Raw genomic sequence first — 21,188 nt, forward strand, 5'->3', positions numbered from 1 at the left:
ACACATTTACAAAAGTTTTGAAATTCAGAGCATAGACATTTAATAAAAACAAGTAATGTTGTGTTGAGGCGAAATTGTCCATGCCTACTGATCTGGACAACTTGCACCATTCTCCATTTTTATACTCACAAAAACTCGCATTCTTAATCTTTGACCTCTTTGTCGATTATTGTCCTCACCAGTTTTATGACACATTTGACTTGAACTGAAATTTCTCGAATCAATTGAATTGTCACGAGAAAAGTGAATTATTTTGTTAGTGACTGTCGGACACAATTCATCCATTGCCACATTTTTGTGTGCCATTCGAGGGAACAGAATTATGAGAGCAACAACAATTACAAAAGCAGCAGCAGCAACAACGACAATAACTTCTTTAATACGCTCGATTAACCGCAACTGTCACAAAAAGAAACCCACACTTCAGTTCAACCGCAACTTGTTGCGTTTTAATTAAATAAAGAATTTGCAATAAAACGATACGACTTGAGAGGGTGAAGATGATGGAGGATAATAGCGATAAGGGAGGGGGAGATCTAAATCTATATATATAAATGTAAGTTGTGTTAGTTACTACGCTTATAACTCAAGATCCGCTGATCTGATTTTAACGATTCATACAAATTCGGAATTGTCTGTTTTCCGAAAAGGATAATATTCAAAAAAATCGCGTAAAAATGTGATATATTAACATTTCAATTTTGACTTTTGAAATGTACAATAGTAATGTTTTATTTTGCATGATTTTTTTCCATTTTGACTTACTTTTTTCTAATGTACATTTGTAGTGTTTTTTTATATTTTTTTTTAATTCGAATATTAAAAACAATTTATTTAATTGACTTGATTTCTTGAGAACTGAAATTGATGGCGGGTTGCATGGAATTCAGTCAGATGATATCGAAATAACTTAACGCAGTTAGACCAAAGTTAAAAGATAATTACTTTTTCAAAATCGCTAAAAAAAAAACACGAAAAAAGAGATCTCATGGCAAAAATTCTCAAATCGGGAAAAATCCAAAAAAAAATTCAATGGAAATTGACTAGATATGGAAATAATCCATCCAATGAGAACTTAAAATGCAAAATTCATTGGGACTGCAACCAGTGAAATACCGAATATGAAGAGCACTGTTATATGCGAACTATACAAAATAGTGGAGCAAATTGAAAATTTAGAAAGAAAAGGATTCATATCCTCGGGAAATTCTTCCGATACCTTAAAAGTAACCTTAACTCCCATGTAACGTTATACGGTGACTATGCGTTATAATCAGTAATTACACTGCGGGAAATTACACTTGGAAAATTGTTTGGTTGGTACATAAAAATCCCAAAAAGGGGTTTCGGATCAAACGTTTTTAGGGTCCATTTTATATAGCTTAACCAAACACAAAGGGTCGGCCTAAATTGATGTAGTCCCTCAAATGATGTAGCCCCTTTCAAATTCCTCAAATGTTGGTAATTTGAGATTTTAGGAAGAACAACACATTTTTTCAAATAATTATAAGAATAGGACAATGCTTTGGTATAACCCTTATATGTGGACCTATTTCTTTCATATTACAATAATCCGCCCAATGAGAACTCAAAATGCAATTCATTGGAACGGCAATCAGTGAAATACCGAATATAAAGGGTTCAAAATGGTAGAGCGAATTGGACAGTTAGGAAAAAAAGAAAAAAACTTCCTAAACTTTCAAGATATCTTAAATCGCTTTTGCAGGTCATGATATATGACCCCCGGATAAGGGTACAATCCTTTTTCAAGTATAGTTTACATTTTAACCATATTTTACTCATACGCATTTTAGCAAAAGTTGGTAATTTGAGAAGAAACCATCCTCGCAAAAAATTATCACGTTTTGGCATAACCATCATATAATTTAAGCTATATTCGGGGTTTTGGACATTTTTTTCATTTTTCAGGCCTTTATTTGGCATCTTTGTTTCTACGGGTGTAAAAAACCTCTTCTCATAATATTTTGACTTTTGGAGTGGAGCCCATCTTGCTCTTGATCACATTCATCAATTGATTTGGCTAAAAAATTGTATTTAGGCTACTCTGGGTTGGAGAATCGTCTTACAGATAATTGTCCACATAGGCATTTATTTGAGTATAGTTCCCACATTAGTGTACCCGCAAATCCACTTTCCTAACCAAGGTTTGGTCAGAAAAGAAAATTTGGTATACTATTGAATTTTTAACTCTCAAGAGAATATTGGCTTGGAACGTAGATGTGGGATGTACGTCTACATGCCATAAACTCCGAAATATCAAATTGTGGCAGAAACATGAAAAAATTACGAATATTATTTTTTTGGATCGTTATTGAATTATACTATGAAGAAAAATATGGACTTTATGGGTTCTCCAACGCACAATTTTATTGACAAAAGAAATTAATTCCTATATTACGGTAATGAGTGTAAAAGACCAATTATCTTTGACTACTTTGAAATCATTCAGATCAGTGTTCTATAATGCTTTAAAAAATATGCATTAAAAACTAAAAGTAGGGGCCGGCAACGCGGACCGGGCCAGCTAGTTTATAATATTTAATGATAAGAAACTCAGTAATATAATAAGATGGGGCAGATAATTTTTGTTATATTTCGTGAGATGGGGTCGTTATCATGACTTAACATTAGGTCTGTCTGATTACCCCTAAAATTTGTAATAATTGTGGCAAATTGCTGAAAGTCGCTTTTAAAAGAAAAGTTCCACAAACGAAAGCGATTCGAGAGAGAAATTTTGACAATTCTTTCACTGCGCGTTTGCGAATTCCCGCCGTACAAGTTTCTTCTTGTAACAACTTGCATCTCTTTTTCTTCTACCTTTTTGAGTAATTTGAAATATATTTTTGGAATTTCCAAGTAAAAGGTGCAAAATCGGAAATATACAAAGTAGATATATTATTGATCAGCATAAAATTCTATGTCGATATATCGATGTCCATTTATCCGTCTGTCCGTCTGTGGAAATCACTCTAGCTTCCGAACGAATTGAAGTAGATTGATAACATTTTTCTCAAGTGATGTTAAGTTATATTTTATTGAGTCTTTTAAATTTTATTCAAATGTATATTATGTCTGCAGGACTTTTGGTATTAAAAACGGGCCATGTAGGTCCTCGTTTTGGTATAGCCTCCATATAACAGTACCACCCGATATTCGGTATTTTGAATATTTTAGCGACATTATTCACCGGAATTGTTTCAAATTTGGCATTTGAAGTTCGTAGTGGATACTACAGCCTAAGAGAGAAAATTGTCGGTGCAGGCCCACGTCTTCGTATAGCCCCATATAACGGTATTTTGATGATTTTAGCGATATTATTTACCGGTACTATTTTAAATTTGGTATTTGAAGTTCGTTTTAAATACTACAGCCTATGATAGAAAATTGTCTGTGCGAGTCCACGTCTTCGAATGGCCTCCATATAACTGTACTCCCGATATTCGGTGTTTTGATGATTTTAGCGACATTATTCACCGGAATTGTTTCAAATTTGGTATTTGAAGTTCGTAATGGATACTACAGCATAAAACAGAAAATGGGTAATGTAGGTCTACGTCTTCGTATAGCCCCCACATAAAGGTACCCCCCGATATTCGGTATTTTGATGATTTTAGCGATATTATATACCGGAACTATTTCAAATTTGGTATTTGAAATTCCAAAGGGATACTACAGCCTAAGAAAGGAATTTTTTTTGCGCAGGTCCACGTCTTCATATAGCCCCCATATACCGATACCTCCCGATATTCGGTTTTTTTGGTGATATTAGCGACAATATTCATCGGAATTCTTTCAAATTTGGTATTTGAAGTTCGTAGTGGATACTACAGCCTAAGACAGAAAATTGTCGGTGCAGGCCCACGTCTTCGTATACACCCCATATAACGGTACCTCTGATATTGATTGATTTTAGCTGCATTAATCACCGATTTTTTTAATATTTTAAATATTGTAATGGCTTATGACAAAAGTTACCTATGCAGGTCCATGTCGTCCTATAGATCCTAATTTAACAGCTACATTCGGTATTTTTAAGATTTTAACAGAATTTTTAACGGATTTTATTGTTTTTGAGAATTGCCAAATTTGTACCAAATGGTGGAGGGTATTCAAAGTTCGGCCCGGCCGACCTTACAGCTTTTTTACTTGTTATTAGTCCAATGTCTGTTGTAAAGATGGGATATATCGGTCCACTCCATCTGGTACCTTCCCCACAAAGGGTCAATATCTATGAAACTCATAAAACGCTAAATTAAAATTCGTTTCCATTCAGACATGGTACATCTCAATATTTTCATCAAAACAAGATCTGTTTTAAAAATGGTAAAGATCAGACTATTTCTTCTGGTACCTCCCTCACATAGCGTTCAAGATTTAAAGAAACAAAACACTCCAAGAAAGCGAAATAAGCATCCAACTCTGTTAAAATTTCACACATATAAACATTTTTGCTAACACAAGATCTGTTGTGAGGATGATATATATCTGCGAACTCCACAAAGGGTCACAATTTTCAATAACTTGTGAAATAAGTCAGTGATTTTTCTAAAAATTATCACATATCTCATATAAATATAGTCGAAACCTGGCATGTCGTAATATTTATATCACATTTATTTAGGTCCGATACGAAATCGACAATATTGGATCATTCTTTAGGAATGTACTCCATATAGGGTCAACAATTTGAATAATTATAACGGATGTCAAAATATATTGAAATAATCGAATATTGTCTGTATGTATGGTTGGCTGCATTGTACGGTGAACAATAACCTTAATACCGGCTGAAGATGTATATCGAAGGTACACATACACATCTGAACCGATTTCGATAAAATTTGGCTGATATATTTCTGGGCTGTATCTGATGTCCGGTATCAAATATCGTTTTTGTGGAGTGCATATTACGCATGTGAGGGACTTAAATCGGATGAAACATATATATGGGAGCTATGGCTGTATCTGAAACTATTTTCACCAAATTTGGTGTACTTACTTCTACACTAAATTCAGTCGGATGTGCCAAAATTCAGGTCATTGGGACTGATATTGGCCATTTGGTGCTCAAATAACCCGAAATCGGTTGAAGATATATATGGGAGCTATATCTAAAACTGATCCGATTATCATCAATTTCAATAGGGTTTATAATTGGGCTAAACAAATATTGTTTGCAAAATTCCATCTCAATCGGATTATAAATGAGACCTGCATTTTGTTCACAAGAATACATGAGCGGACGGACGGACGGACAGACTGACTGGCATGCATAAATCGACTCAGAAAGTAATTCTATGAAGATCCTCAAAAGTAACTTTCATGCGATATGCCCTTGATAAAATAATGGCTTGGTAACCCTATTTGTAATGAGTATTTTTACTTTAAACCGTCGTCAGTGCCAATAGCTATAAATATTCGAATGTTGCATTCCATATTTAAGTTGCAGACTCAAACATCAAAGAAAAATTTCGGTTAATTTGTTTTTCTTGCCTTTTAACTTTTTTCTCTTTTATTCCGGTTTCAGTTGATGGCTGTTATCATTTTTTAATTGTTTCCTCTGTTGCCTTGTCAAGTGGGGGATTGCTATCTCAAGCCTTTTCAATCAGACATTGTTAATTAAAAAGAAATTTGTCTTGAAATGTGAAATGCTACCATTGCAGATGTACTTCACAGTTCGGTGATGTGTGGCTATATTTGAATCGAATTATAACTGAGATTGTTTGCATTCAATGATTCATGTCAGATGCTAGAAAAGAAAAAAAAAAACTCGGCTGGTTATTGAGTTTCCGAAAATATTCTCAACTTAAATGACTTATTACATTTCTCCCAAACTAATATCCAACTGTTCCGCATCGGTGAATTACAAAGTTATTTTTTAATAATGTATAAATGGTTTTTATGATAGAACTATAAAATCGTCTCAGCCGTTTTATTTCGTTCCCGAACTGTGAGTAATTCAAATTTTGCAAAATGTGATACCCATTACTGCCGTCTAAAATAGGAGTTGCAAAATTTGTTGAGCCAAGGTGCTTTTTGTTAAAAATGAGATATATGTATATTTTAATATTATTTAGCATATTGTTTTACATTATTATAAATTTCACTGTTACTGAAGGCTTTGAGATAATATTAACATTTCCAATTTGGGAGCTTCATGAGCAGAATAACCCATTCAAAGGTAATGTAAAACAAGTAAGCAAAGGCTACTGTCGAGCGGGGCCGACCGTTGAATACCCTACAACACTATAATAAACGATACAGTTTATATAGGCGAGATACTCGAAAGAATTCCACAAGATATTGTGACAAATAATAAAAGAAAACCATCAGGTTTCGTTCTCTAATTTTCGAATAACAGCAACTTAAACTAATTTGCTCATTTCCAATTTATTGGTAGATGTTGCACTTAAATGGTCTTCCTAGATCTGGAACCAATATTTCCCAACGACCTACAATCTCTCAGAAGTGGCAAAAGATTAACATTCATTATTGGTTTTTGACTGAAACGCATCTATATGAGATACAGACATTTGACTATACTCTTCCACGAAATCAGCGTTAACGAAATAGTCAGAAGTGCGTCTTTCCTGTATTTGTGAATTCTCCAAAGAGTCATTGGTATGGACATTTTCGTATTTTGTCTACAAAAGTTGGCAAACTATTTCACACATTGAATATTTTTGGATGGCCATCCAAAACTGCTTGGCTTTTGCAATGTCCGGTAACCCCCATTCAAATGTGCCTGAGGATCGGGCGATAATTACGACCTGCTGACAATTTTGCAGTTTTTTGGTCCATTTCAACCCCTAAATATATGCCGATCGTCTCCAAAAAGAGTAGGCTTCTTTTCTGACCCTCATGTTATCCCCATGCAAAATTTCATAAGGATCGGGCCATAAATGCGATCTGTATATGATATCCTGATATCCTAACTACTTAGTTTTGTTAGTTGTAGAAATATTAATTCAAAATGAAAAATATTAATTCAAATTTAGAGAGATATTTTCATGCGATTTTTTAGGCGTTTTTTCTTTTCTGCCAAGAGGCCATTCTGAATTAATGAGAACTGTCGAAATCAGTTCAGCCGTTCTCGACATATAAGAGATTTTTCAAGCATATCTTCTTTGATAGACATATATATCGCACACATTTTGCTATATATTAGATTTTTTGGATCTTAACATCAATGTAAAGATCAGAAGTAACCTTGTCATGGCTTTGAGATTTCGCCGGGATTTAAAATATTCGCGGTTTAATGAAAAATTTTGAATTTTTTCAACAAAAAAGATATGGTCTGCTTTACCCGCTAAATATTATCCGATGACCACCCAAATTGATAGACTTCTTCCCCGCCCTAAACTCTAGCTACATGCGAAATTCCGCGTCGATTGGTCTATAATTGCGACCTGTATAGCTACTGCAAAATCCGACATTCTTTTCTATTCTGACCCTAGCCCCACCTCCATTCTAAATTTCGTGAAGATCGAGCCATAATTGCGACCTGTAGAATGATTACAAATTAACATGGACAGACGGACAAACGGACGGACGGACATACATAGCTAGATCGACTCAGCTCGGCGAGATAGGAAGATCCATATATACTTTCCTATGTGGGAAATCAATATTTCGTGGTGTTACATAATTTTTGGCCCAATCAAACTTATAATACCCCCAACACAAAGTGTTGTAGGGTATAAAAACTACCTTATAATTTGGATATAATGGGTTGTCTCTAAGCAATACTTACACAGAAAAAATAATTTATTTTCTTCATCAGCAATTAATGAGAAATGCCGACACAGAGCATGGGCGCCCGATTACAAAACCAAAGATTGTTAGTTCGTGAACTGACGCTGGCAAAAACAAGTTAAAAAGTATCAGTCGGTTTTGCCGACAGATATATACCCTCAGTCAATATTCGATTATTTAAATATATTTTGACTTCTGTTATGATTATTCAAACTGTTGACCCTCTATGGAGCAGGTTCCGAAGGAATCGGCCAATATTATCCATTTCGTATCGGGCCTAAATAAATATGATATAAATATTGCGACGTGCCTGGTTTTGGCCTATATATGGGTTATTTCCTTCACTTTGTATGAGATATGTGATAATTTTTAGAAAAAGTCCAAATGTGCGTGAGTTATCAGATATAGCCGACCGAGGTATTCCATTTTCGTACACCATCTAATACAAATTAAAATATTGGTATTGGCAAAATTACAAGAAAATCGAACATTTATAATTTATGCGAAATCATAAATACCTTATTTATTTCAGGTTTCTTGTAGATATAGATATTACAAAAAAAAAAGTATTAAAAATTGTGACCCTTTGTGGGTGAGGTACCAGAAGGGGTTCGCAGATATATATCATCTTCACAACTGATCTTGAGTTAGCAAAAATGTTCGTGTGTGTGAAATTGGAAGAGAGTTGGAAGCTTATTTCGCTTTCTTTGTGTGTTTTGTTTCTTCAAATTTTGAACGCTATGTGGGGGAGGTAGCAGAAGAAATGATCTCATATCTAACATTTTTATCTAACATTTTATAAACATTTTTATTTTTTTGACCTTCATGGGTATTCAAAATTTGGACCCTTTGTGGGGGAGGTACCAGAAGAAATGGTCCGATCTCTACCATTTTTATAACAGATGAAAATATTAAGATGTATCACGTCTGAATGGGATTGGATATTAATTTGGCGGTATTCAAAATGTGGACCCTTTGTTGGGGGGGGGGGGGGGGGTATTAGAGGAATGAACGATAAATCCCATCTTCATAGCAGATCTTGTGTTAGTAAAAATATTGTGATGTGTGTAATTTGAAGAGAATCGGACTCTTACATTACATTTTATAAGGGTTACAATTATTCAAAATTTTGACCCTTCGTGGAGGAGATACTTCATGGAGTGAGGCGATATATTCCATTTTTTGTGAATTGTGTGAAATCTTTAGCCCTTTTGAATCTATTTTCTTTCTGTTGCGGTGTAAGTTCTTGCCTTTTTTGGTATTTCAATGGCTTTACCCCGAGCTGATTTTTCAATATTTGCCGAATGGAATATTGCGATATGTTCAGCTCACGAGCCATTTTCGATCACTGCGGCGCGGGTTTCGATCAAGTCGCTTCTTTACTTTTGGAACCATTTCAGCTGATGTTGCTGTTTTCTTCCGTCCACTTCCTTGACGTCGGGTTACGCTAGTAACCTAACTATTATCACGGTAACGAGCGATGGTACGAGACACAAAAGATTTAAATGTGAATAAATGCTGGCGTGCTCTATCGATAGCCACTTGTGGTTTTCCAGCCAAATATAAAGATATCACACTATCACGCTTGGATTCCATCCCGAAAAACTTTTTTCTGGAAAATTCTCAACAAAATGCTTCTGTACGCTTGTAACAATAAATATTGAGCTGTCACTGGGAGAATTTTAAGAGCTGTCGGACGATTGGCTTAGAAGTGACAGCGGTCTGAAGTTGATTGCAGTTTTTTCATCCTACCTTGTATTTATTATCAGCATCTTCATAAGGGTCAGAATTGACCTTATCGTTATTTGTCATTTCGCAGGGATAAAAAATATTAGCAGTTTAATGGAAAACTTGACTTTTATTTACCACAAATGTTATGGTCTATTTCACCCACTAAATATTGTGCGATGACCCACTAAATATCCAAATTGGAAGGCTTCTACCCAGCCCTAAGCTCTAGCCCCATCCTAACTTCCGCGACGATTGGTCTATAATTGCGACCTGTAGAGCAACTGTAAAATCAGAATTTTTTGAATTTTTGGTCCATTTTAACCCCTTAATATTTTGCGATCATCTCCTAAAGCAATAGGCTTCTATTCTGACCATAACCCCACCTCCATTTTCAATCGGGCCATAAATGCGACCTGTCGCGTAATTACAAATTAACATGGACAGACGGACATACATAGCTAGATCGACTCAGATAGGCGAGATAGGAAGATCCATAAATACAGGGTTGCCCATATTCGATGGACCCATCTGGCAACGCCATAACTTTTGACAGAGATGTCACATCGCTTAATGACATACCGCATTTGAAGCGTCAGTCCAAGCAGATTTTTACCATGAACGGATTATTCGCATTGATTTGCATTTGTTCCCGTACAAAATTCAATTGACGCAAAGAATGTTGCCTGCGGACAAGCCTCGTCGATTGGAATGGGCCCAACGAGTCATCGAAATGGCCGAAGATGACGAGCAATTTTGGAACAAAATTATCATGTCCGATGAAGCCCATTTCACATTGAATGGGACCGTAAATAAGCAAAATTGCCGTTTTTACGCCACTGAAAATCCTCAGGAGATTGAAGAAGTGCCTCTTCATGACGAAAAAGTCACAGTTTGGTGCGGCGTTAGTGCGAAAACGTTCATTGGGCCGTTTTTCTTCCAAAATGAAAATGGCCATGCTGTTACCATCAATCAGGAGCGTTATCGCGACATGATGACTAATTTTGTGATGCCAATTATTCGTCGAAAGCGTATGAGGAGTTCTGGTTTCAGCAAGACGGCGCTCCACTGCACACAAGTCGCATAACAATCGATTTTCCGAAGAATTTGTTTCCGGGCCGTTTGATGTCGAACAGTGGTGATTTGGACTGGCTACCGCGTTCGCCCGATTTGACGCCGCCTGACTTCTTCTTGTGGCGATATTTGAAGTCAAAGGTTTACGTTAACAAGCCAAGGACCGTAGAAGAGCTCAAGAACAACATTCGTGAAGAAATAGCCGCAATTCCGGTCGAAATGTTGGCAAAAACGATGAAAATGCAGCAAAAAGGGCACAATACGTCATCAACGCCAGAGGCGGCCATTTGAGAGATATCATATTCAAAAATTGATGTAAACAAATCTACTTGGAACTAATTAAATGATTAACATTGTCAACCGCCAAATTTTTATTTTTTTCTTTGATTTAAAAAAAAAAACATGGGTCCGTCGAATATGGAATATTCCGAACGAATATTCCTATGTGGGAAACCAATATTTCGAGCTATCACATAATTTTTGGCCCAATCGAATTTATAATACCTCCAACACATAGTGTTGAAGGCTAAAAAAAAGCCAAATTCGAACTCATAGAGCGAATTTAAAATTTAAAGTGGAATTTTTAATGACAAATTTTCGGAAAGTTGCCAGTTTAAATATATATCGGCTTGAGTTACGATTATTCAAAATGCTGACTGTTAATAGGGTTATTTGTTGGTATTAAATATTTATTTATTAAAATATTTAAAGTATTGACAAAATTTTGTAACATTTTCACATTAGCCACAGAACCAGAATCATCAGCTAGATAATTTTTACGGTTGGAATTCGCAAAGTTTCACTTATCTCTTCCCACTCGCTCTTACTTATTGGACTTATGGGATATTTTGTACAAAATATTGAGTTATCGTACACACCAGTTATTCTTGCGGAGGATGGTCAACATACGTCCACGCACCAATTTCTCACGATTGGAACATTTGAAGACATTTTTTTTACTCTCTCACTTTTTATGCCTAGTTTTTTTTTTTTTCAGAGGTACTTACAAATCTCCTGTGTCATATTAAAATGATTTCTTTTCACATGGCAATGGAGCTGTCAGAAACGTGAATATTGTTTATTTTGACGTAACTCTATTCAAAATACATTGGGTGCCAGTCCATACCAGGTTATTGGTTTAGATTAAATTGCAATTGAATTAAACAAATGGATGTGGTTAATAAATAAATAAATAAATATGTATGTATGTATGTATGCCTAAGAAGAATCACATGAATGTGTGTGTGTGTTCATTGCCTGACTTGCCCTTGCCCCACCATTGTGGGTTGGTTGGCGATGTTCAAATATTTGGCATTCCAAACATTTGTCTGCTTTGTGGAATCGATATGGACGAAGATGTTTGCTTGCCGGTGGCGTGTGTGCGATTATGTTTTGGGAGGTTTTGTTTTTTTGGTTCGTGTTTGCCTTATATTAACAACAAAAATACATTGTTTTTGTTAATATGATTTTATATTTTTCAATTTCGATATTGAATTTATTTTTTGTTTGTTTTTGTTTTACAACCATTTTAAGTGGCTTGAAAAAATCACTTATTTGTTGTTATTAATAAAACGCAATTTATTTGTTTATGCAAAACACATTTTAAAAATACATCTAGCCATTGTTTTCGATGTCGTGTTTATTTTTATACCCTCCACCATACTATGGAGGGTATATTAACTTTGTCATTCCGTTTGTAACTCCTCGAAATACTCATGTCAGACCCAACAAAGTATATATATTCTTCATCAGCGTAAAATTCTAATTCGATTTAGCGATGTCCGTCCCTCTATCCGTCTGTCCGTCTGTGGAAATCACTCTAGCTTCCGAACGAATTGAAGTAGATTGATAACATTTTACTCAAATGTATGTTATGTCTGCAGGACTTTTGGTATTGAAAATGGAAAATTTAGTGTTTGAAGTTCGAAATAGATACTACAGCTTAAGGCAGAAAATTGTCTGTGCAGGTCCACGTCTTCGTATAGCCCCCATATAACGGTACCTCCCAATATTCGATATTTTGATGATTTTAGCGACATTATTTACCGAAATTATTTCAAATTTGGTATTTGAAGTTCGTAATGGATACTACAGCCTTAGACAGAAAATTGTTTGTGCAGGTCCACGTCTTCGTACAGCCCCCATATAACGGTATCTCCAGATATTCGGTATTTTGATTATTTTAGCGACATTATTCACCGGAATTGCTTCAATTTTGGTATTTGAAGTTCGTAAGAATAAATGAATAAGTCTAAGACAGGAAATTGTCCGTGCAGTTCCCCGTCTTCGTATAGCCCCATATAACGATACCTCCCTATATTCGGTATTTTGATTTTAGCGTCATTATTCACCGGAATTGTTTCAAATTTCGTATTTAGAGCTCGTAATGGGAACTACAGTCTGTGACAGAAAATTGTGTATGCAGGTCCAGGTCTTCGTATAGGCCCCATATAACGGTACCTCCGGATATTGGGTATTTTGACGAGTTTAGGTACAATACCCACCGAAATTGTTTGAAATGTCGTATTTGAAGTTCGTAATGGATGCTACGGCCTGTGACAGAAAATTGTCTATGCTGGTCCAGGTCTTCGCACAGCTCCGATATAACGGTAAATTCTTTTGTTACGGGAGCTCTAAAACTAAATATGCATAGTGGTGTAGGGTATCATATAGTTGGCCACGCCCGACTTTTGACTTTTCCTTACTGGTTTTTTTTTTGTAAAATAGGTCTTTTAGAATTTTAATTATGTTCTTCTGTATTCTGTAGAAACCTACCTTCTGCCTATTGAAGATCTTTTGGAAAGCCTCATTAGAGATTTTCTGGAATTTGATCCTATGTATTAAGGATCCTTGAAAGATTTTTTAAACTTCTTCTATTGATATTATATATATATTTTTATAACCTCCACATTGGAAAGGAGGGTATATTAACTTTGTCATTCCGTTTGTAACATCCTTAAATATTCGTCGTAGACCATGTGGTATATATATTCATAATCAGCATAAAATTCTAAGTCGATTTAACGATGTCCGTCTGTCTGTCTGTCTGTCAGTCCGTCTGTCTGTTGAAATCACGATGCAGGCCACATTATTTGACATAGAGCGACAAAATTTACCAGAATAATTTGTATTGTGTCTAGGATGGTTGGTATTGAAAATGAGATATATCGGTCCACGTTTTGGTATAGCCCCCATATAACGGTACCTCCCGATATTCGGTATTTTAATGATTTTTGCCACACTCTTTCACGGATTTGTCTGAAAATTGATATTTGTAGGTCATAATTCGTCCTTGTTCGTGTGGCGAAACATAGGTCCACGTTTTTGTATAGCCCTATATAGCGGTACCTTCCGACATTCAGTATTTTGATGATTTTTGCCACATTTTCCCACGAATATGTCTAAAAATTGGTATTTGTGGGTCATAATTGGTTCTAATGTTTCCATTACCTTAAGGTGTAGGGTATTCGGCCCAGCCGAACTTAATGTTTTTTTACTTGTTTCAATTCATTTCTTCATCTTTTTTTTGTTAATTTCAGATAAAATGGATACCGATCCAGCAATGGCCAATTTCAAAGTTTTGTACGTTCTGACGCAGCTGTGTGGTCTGACAATGATTGTATTGATGGGTAGCTGGGTTGGTGTGCACATGGGCGGTGTGGGTGGCACCGACAATCCCGCATTGGAGTTTAACTGGCACCCACTGCTAATGACGATCGGTTTGATCTTCTTGTACGGCAATGGTGAGTAGAAAAATGATGATGAACGACTCAAAACTGTGTACACACATGTATGGATGTATGTATGTATGTATGTATGTATGTATGTATGTAAGTAGGTATGGATTTAGATGGGCAGGGAAGATAGAGTTGAAGTTGATTGCACTTGTCATCTCATGCTAATGTTGTTGTTGTGGTTGTTCCAAACGAACGTGTTTCGTTTTTGTAAAATGTCCTACACTTAGTTCAGATTTGTTTTTGTTTGTTGATCTGTGATGCTACGTTTATTCCATGATGTTGTGCGAGCAGAAAAGGTGTGCAAGGTCTGTCTGTCTGTATTTCTGTGACTGGAACGTTTCGTAGGTGACGTTAGGGTGCAGCCGCCGCCATCAGAGTATAAATACATATACATACATGTTGTGCAACTTTGAATGGCATAGATATTTTGCGCATTGCTTTGCCATTGACTGACGGACTGACTGACTGTCGTCTGCCTAATGTGATTAGTATGCGGCCGGTGTGTCATTTGAGTTTGACACAACAGCTACTCCAACCAAATACATATTTATATGCATGTATGTATGTGTGTGTGTGTATGTGTGTGTGTATGTATATCTCTGTATGAGTGCAATTGTTTGCTTTGTTAAATTCTTATTTATTGTCGTTATTGATTTTGATGGGATTCGGTTGGTTGGTCATTGTTGCTGTTGCTGCTTTGCATGCCAAATATTATTACCGAAACGTTAACAACAAATCCAGACTGATTCTGAACTCATTTGGACACATGCCCCTTTTGTGCAGCAGAATGAAACTAAAAGTTTTAGACAACCAAATGTTTGGTTAAGAGGCTCTTAATTTTTTGGCTAAAGCCAGTCCATGTGGAATGGAATGCCAATGTGGGCTGACTAAAGAGGAAACAATGTGCATGGAATTTAAGCAGGCGCCGCTTCCAATACTTTCATCTTCGTTGACAGAATAAGCAATTTCTTCCGCAATCCGTAAGTGAGTTGCTTGCTTAGTCACACTTGCCGTTTGATTCGATTGTTGTTGGGGAACGATGCAATGCTGTTCTGTTATCAAAAAAAAAAAAAAAAAAACAGTAAGGAAAAGTCAAAAGTCGCGCCCTGCACCATATGCGTATTTAGTAAAGCTCCCGTAACAAAAGAATTTAATTGAAGTAGATCATACCACCTATCAACATTTGGCTTTAGAGCAGTTATAGTTTGGTTTCAGAGGGAACTAAAATAGGGGAGGCATATCCAATTCTGAATCGATGATGGGAGCTACAGCTATATCTGAACCGATTTCCGAAATTTTCAGATTAAGATTACTCGGAATCTCTACATTTTAAGTATAAAACTATTAAAAAAGCTGTAAGTTCGGCTGGGCCGAACTTTGAATTCCTTCCACCATTTGGTAGAAATTTGGAAATTTTCAAAAAATAAAATCTTTAAAAAATTCTGTTAAAATTTTAAAAATACCGAATATAGCCGTTATATTGGGATCTATACTACGTGGACCTACATAGGCATTGTTTGTCATAAGCCATTACCATATTTAAATTCGAAACTTGAAATAAACGGTGAATAATGTAGCTAAAATCATCAAAATATCGTATATAGGGAGGTACCGTTATATCGGAGCTGTGCGAAGACATGGACCAGCATAGGCTGGTCCAGGCTCTAGCATCCATTACGAACTTCAAATACGACATCTCAAACAATTTCGGTGGGTATTGCACCTAAACTCGTCAAATAACCGAATATCGGGAGGTACCGTTATATGGGGGCTATACGAAGACGTGGACCTGCACAGACAATTTTCTGTCATAGGCTGTAGTATCCATTACGAACTTCAAATACAAAATTTGAAACAATTCCGGTGAATAATGCCGCTAAAATCATCAAAATACCGAATATCGGGGGGTACCGTTATATGGGGGCTATACGAAAACGTGGACCTACACAGACAATCTCCTGTCATAGGCTGAAGCATGCATTACGAACTTCAAATCCCAAATTTGAAACAATTCCGGTGAATATTGTCGCTAAAATCAACAAAATACCGAATATCGAGAGGTACCGTAATATGGGGGCTATACCAAAACGTGGATCTACATGGCCCATTTTCAATACCAAAAGTCCTGCATACCAATACCAAAAGTCCTGCTAACATACATTTGAGTAAAATTTTATCAATTTACTTTAATTCATTCGGAAGCTAGAGTGATTTCCACAGACGCACAGGCGGACGGACATCGCTAAATCGACATAAAATTTTATACTGACCAAGAATATATATACTTTGTGGGGTCTAAAATGTATATTTCGAGGTGTTACAAACGGAATGACAAACTTCATATACCCTCCATACTAAGGTGGAGGGTAAAAAAACAGTAAGGAAAAATCTAATGTCGGGCGGGGCCGACTATATGGTACCCTACATCACTATGCATGTTTAGTAAAGCTCCCGTAACAAAATAATTGAATTGAAGTAGACCATACCACCTATCAACATTTGGCTTTAGAGCGGTTATAGTTTGGTTTCAGAGGGAACTAAAATAGGGGAGGCATATCTAATTCTGAATCGACGATGGTAGCTATAGCTATATCTGAGCCGATTTCCGAAATTTTCAGATTAAGATTCCTCGGAATCCCTAAATCCTAAAATAAGGGGAATATATTGATCGAAAATTTTAAGCCTCAAGCGAGCAACGAAGGTGTCTTTTGGGTACTTTTTTTTTTGAATTATGGTTAAAAACTTTTTTTAAAACGGGATCGTAACAAGTCAAAATATTCCGCAAGATTATTTGTCATAAAATTCTATTTTAAGTCTCAGAAGACATAAAAACTCTAAATCTTATCTAAACGCCAGGAAATAAACGAAGATTTGTGTATCGGCATTTTGAAAGTTTACATTGAAAAGTAAACAAAATAGAGAGGGTGGGGCAAGTTCCCTCTTCTTCAACACTTTTGAAAATGTTCAGATTAAGATTCCACGGAATCCTTGCATTTTAGGTACATTGTGTCTTCGCCAATATTGCAGATAAAAATAAGAGTGAATATATTGGTCAAAAACTTGTACCCTCAAACGAGCAACGAAGGGGTGTTTTTGGTAGTTTTTTTTTTAATTTATGGTAAAAAACTACCTCAACCGTAATCGTAGCAAGACTAAATATTCTACACAATTATTTGTCCTAAAATTTTGCTATAGGTCCGAGAAAACATAAAGAGTCTAAATCTTATCTAAACGCAAGGAAAACAACGAAGTACTTTTCGAACAATTATAGTACGCATTTGCGAAACTCCCGCTTGATTTGACCAACAGAGACCTCAATATCAAGTTTAGGGATTTTAGCTACATTCCTTCGCCCAATACCCAATTTAGTAACATTCAGTACTTTTTGTTAATTATAGTAACCCTTTGTAAAACCCCCTCCATATCTTAATTGCAGATACCAACAGAGACCTCAATATCAAATTTCGGGATTTAAGCTACATTCCTTCGCCCAATACTCAACTTAGTACCGTTAGTGCTTTTTGAACAATTAGTGTAGACATTTCCAAAACTATTTCAATATCTCGATTCCAGATACCAACAGAGACCTCAATATCAAACTTCGGGATCTTAGCTCTATTCCTTCACCCAATACCAAATTTAGAACTATTTAGTACCTTTCGTACAACTATAGTAGACATTTCCAAAACCAATATCATATCTCAATTGCAGATACCAACAGAGACCTCAATATCAAATTTCGGGATTTCAGCTACATTCCTTCGCCTAATAACAAATTTAGTACGTTTCGTACAATTATTGTAGATATTTCCAAAAGCATTTCAATGTCTCGATTCCAGATACCAACAGAGACATCAATATCAAACTTTGGGATCTCAGCTCTATTCCTTCACCCAATACCAAATTTTGAACTATTTAGTACCTTTCGTACAACTATAGTAGACATACCAACAGCCAGATACCAACAGATACCTCAATATCAAACTTCGAGATTTCAGCTCTATTCCTTCACCAAATACCAACTCCATATCTCAATTCCAAATACCAACATCAAATTTCGGGATTCCAGCACAATTTCTTCATCCAATAACCAATTTTGTACTACTTAGTACTTTTCGTAATACTATAGTACGCATTTTCGAACCACCGACAAATCTCAAACACAAATTCCATCAGTAATCTAAAAATTAAATTTCAGAATTCTCTGTCCATCCCTTCACTCAATACCTAATAAAGTTCCATTCAGTACTTTTCGTACAATTTTAGAGCAAATTTTCGACACCAATTAAATATGTCCAGATTACACATGAACGGCGACCCTAATACAAAATTTCAGATTGTAAACACTATCTGTTCACCCAGTACCAAATTAAGTACTATTTACTATCTTTTTGTGCACTTGTAGAACACATTTCCGAAACCTCTTCTTTATCACAAAACTACCACCAACAGGCACTACAATACCTACATTTCAAATTACCAGCTTCTTCTGTTCACCCAAAACGGAATTGTGCCAAATTTTCGTACAATTCTTGCACTTAGTACACATTTCCAAGACCACCTCCTTACATCGACCCCATTTCGAGGAATTTTGATACTCAAAACAAATTTTAAGATCTTACCACTTTCCATTCTCACAATTTCAAATGGTACCAAATTTAATGCATTTTAGTACTTTTCTTACTTTTTCGTACGTATTTCCAAATCACCAGCCGTGTATCAAGTAATACGCACACAAGTTTATACTAATGCCATATTTTAGATTTCCAACTCAATAATTTAACTAAATACGAAATTTAGTACCATTTAGTACTTTTTAGTACATATTTCCAAAACCACCTAGAAATTATAATCATACACACTAACAGTGACCCTAAAGTCGAATTTTAGATTTCAAGCAATATCCCTTTAAATATGTATACCAGCATCCGTACAATATCAAATTTAGTACCTTTTGTTCCCTTGTTGAACGTATTTTCAAACCCAACCATTTATTTTAAGGCTACCCACCAGCAGAGACCTCAATACCAACATTTTACATTTCTACACCAATCCAATCCAATTTGTACAGAATTTAGTACCATTTAGTACAGTTCGCACACTTAGTGAAGATTTTCAAGTTTTCATATATCAAACATGCCTTCAAACGTTGATTCTGATATCAAATTTCAAATTTCCGTTTACATGATACAATTGGGTACCAAATTTAGAAGTTTAGTACCAGTTTAGAACTTTTTGTAAGCTTAAAGTTTCGAATTTACAGATTAGTTGAAAGACATTGGTTGAGGCCATATATATTTTTCCAGATTCTTCTTCAATTTTCTTTCACCCTGTTTTTAATGATCTCATATTCTTATTAATGTTTTTCAGCCATTTTGGTTTATCGCGGCTTCCGTACAATGCGCAAAAAGACTTTGAAAGTTACCCATGCCGCCCTGCACATGGGCGCCTTTATACTAACTGTGATCGCTTTGAAAACTGTTTTCGATTCTCATAATCTGGCCAAGACTCCAATACCGAACATGTATTCGTTACACTCATGGCTGGGCCTGTCTGCTGTACTGATTTTCTCTCTGCAATATGTCATTGGTTTTACGGCATATTTGGCTCCGGGTGCCAAGGAATCGTTCCGTGCTGCATTGATGCCGTTGCATGTCTATTTTGGACTTTTTGGTTTTGTACTGTCGATTGCATCGGCTTGTATGGGCATAACGGAAAAGGCCATATTTGCATTGTGAGTAATATTTTTTTTTTTGTGTTCCCAAAAAGTATTTTTTGTTTAACCTATGTTTCATACCTTGCAGGGGCAGCAGTTATTCCCAACTACCAAGCTCTGCTGTTATGGTCAACCTTTGCGGTGTTCTGTTTGTGGTCTTTGGTGGCTTGGTGGTTTATTTGGCCACCAATCCGGCGTATAAGCGAAAACCCATACCCGAAGATACAGTGCTCCTGACTGGTTCTGCCGAGTAAAGCAGTTCGGCTACAAATGTTTGTAAACTTGTTTTTAGTTTTACGAAAATAGTGTCACAAATTTTAAGCTCAAATTTTTACAATTTTTTCTTTTTTCGGTTTTTTTTTATTACCAAGTGATTTTTTAAAATTATATTTTTTTCTGTAAAAAAATATTACAAAGTTGTGAGAAACCAATAACTGACAGTTATTGAGTTAATAATGTCGCTCAAAAATAATCGACGAATTGTAAATCAAAACGTTTTTGAATATTATGGTGCAGAATGATAAATTGCGGTGCTAAACAATAGAGAAACAATTGTTTTATTCATTTTATTTTATTTTTTTATTTAAATACATACTTACACTTGTATAATTGCATTACTCCATGTAGTACCAACATCAACAACAAAAAATAAAAATTTGAAATAATATCCAAATTATCCCTGGCCCGGCCCCTGATGTGTAATGTCCCCCGTGCGAAAGCGTTCTATACTAAAATGTAAATTTATGATTAACCAAATAAACGATATCTGTCTATATATGTGTATATCTATCTATCTGTATGTATTTTATGCTAATATACGATTATTAAATAAATGTTATTAAATTATATTTATCTATACAAACAAACAACAACAACGAATAAAATCTTTTTTTACACCGAGAGTTCCTTCCACTTTAGTTTTTATTTTTTATACTCTCAGAAATACTATAAACTAAATTTTCAAATTTATAAAACCAGTAAAGAAAGTCCTAAAGTCGAGCGGGGCCGACTTTATGATACCCTACACAACTTTGCTAATTAAGTAGAGCTCCACATAACAATTAAAAGCTTTTATGGGAGAATTCAATCATACACGCTATGATTATAATTAAAATTTAAAGTTCAAAGGACTAAATAAGCCGAAGCATTTGTATCTT

At 35.5% G+C, this 21,188-nt stretch overlaps 1 protein-coding gene across 3 annotated transcripts in view; it reads left to right on the forward strand.

Annotated features, from left to right (window-relative positions):
* The window catches only part of LOC101892876 (plasma membrane ascorbate-dependent reductase CYBRD1), a 65,238-nt gene extending 44,305 nt beyond the window's left edge, over positions 1 to 20,933 (forward strand). For all 3 annotated transcript variants that reach the window (XM_059131577.1, XM_059131578.1, XM_005191127.4), the window contains exons 2-4: positions 14,118 to 14,321; positions 19,686 to 20,049; positions 20,120 to 20,933. In XM_059131577.1, coding sequence (XP_058987560.1) covers positions 14,118 to 14,321; positions 19,686 to 20,049; positions 20,120 to 20,285 — 734 coding nt within the window. In that variant the 3' untranslated portion in view covers positions 20,286 to 20,933. The remainder of the gene's footprint in view (positions 1 to 14,117; positions 14,322 to 19,685; positions 20,050 to 20,119) is intronic.
* Positions 20,934 to 21,188: the final 255 nt, after the last annotated feature.

The sequence above is a fragment of the Musca domestica genome, unplaced genomic scaffold (genome assembly GCF_030504385.1).
Source record: "Musca domestica strain aabys unplaced genomic scaffold, Musca_domestica.polishedcontigs.V.1.1 9, whole genome shotgun sequence".
Taxonomy (NCBI): Eukaryota; Metazoa; Arthropoda; class Insecta; order Diptera; family Muscidae; genus Musca; species Musca domestica.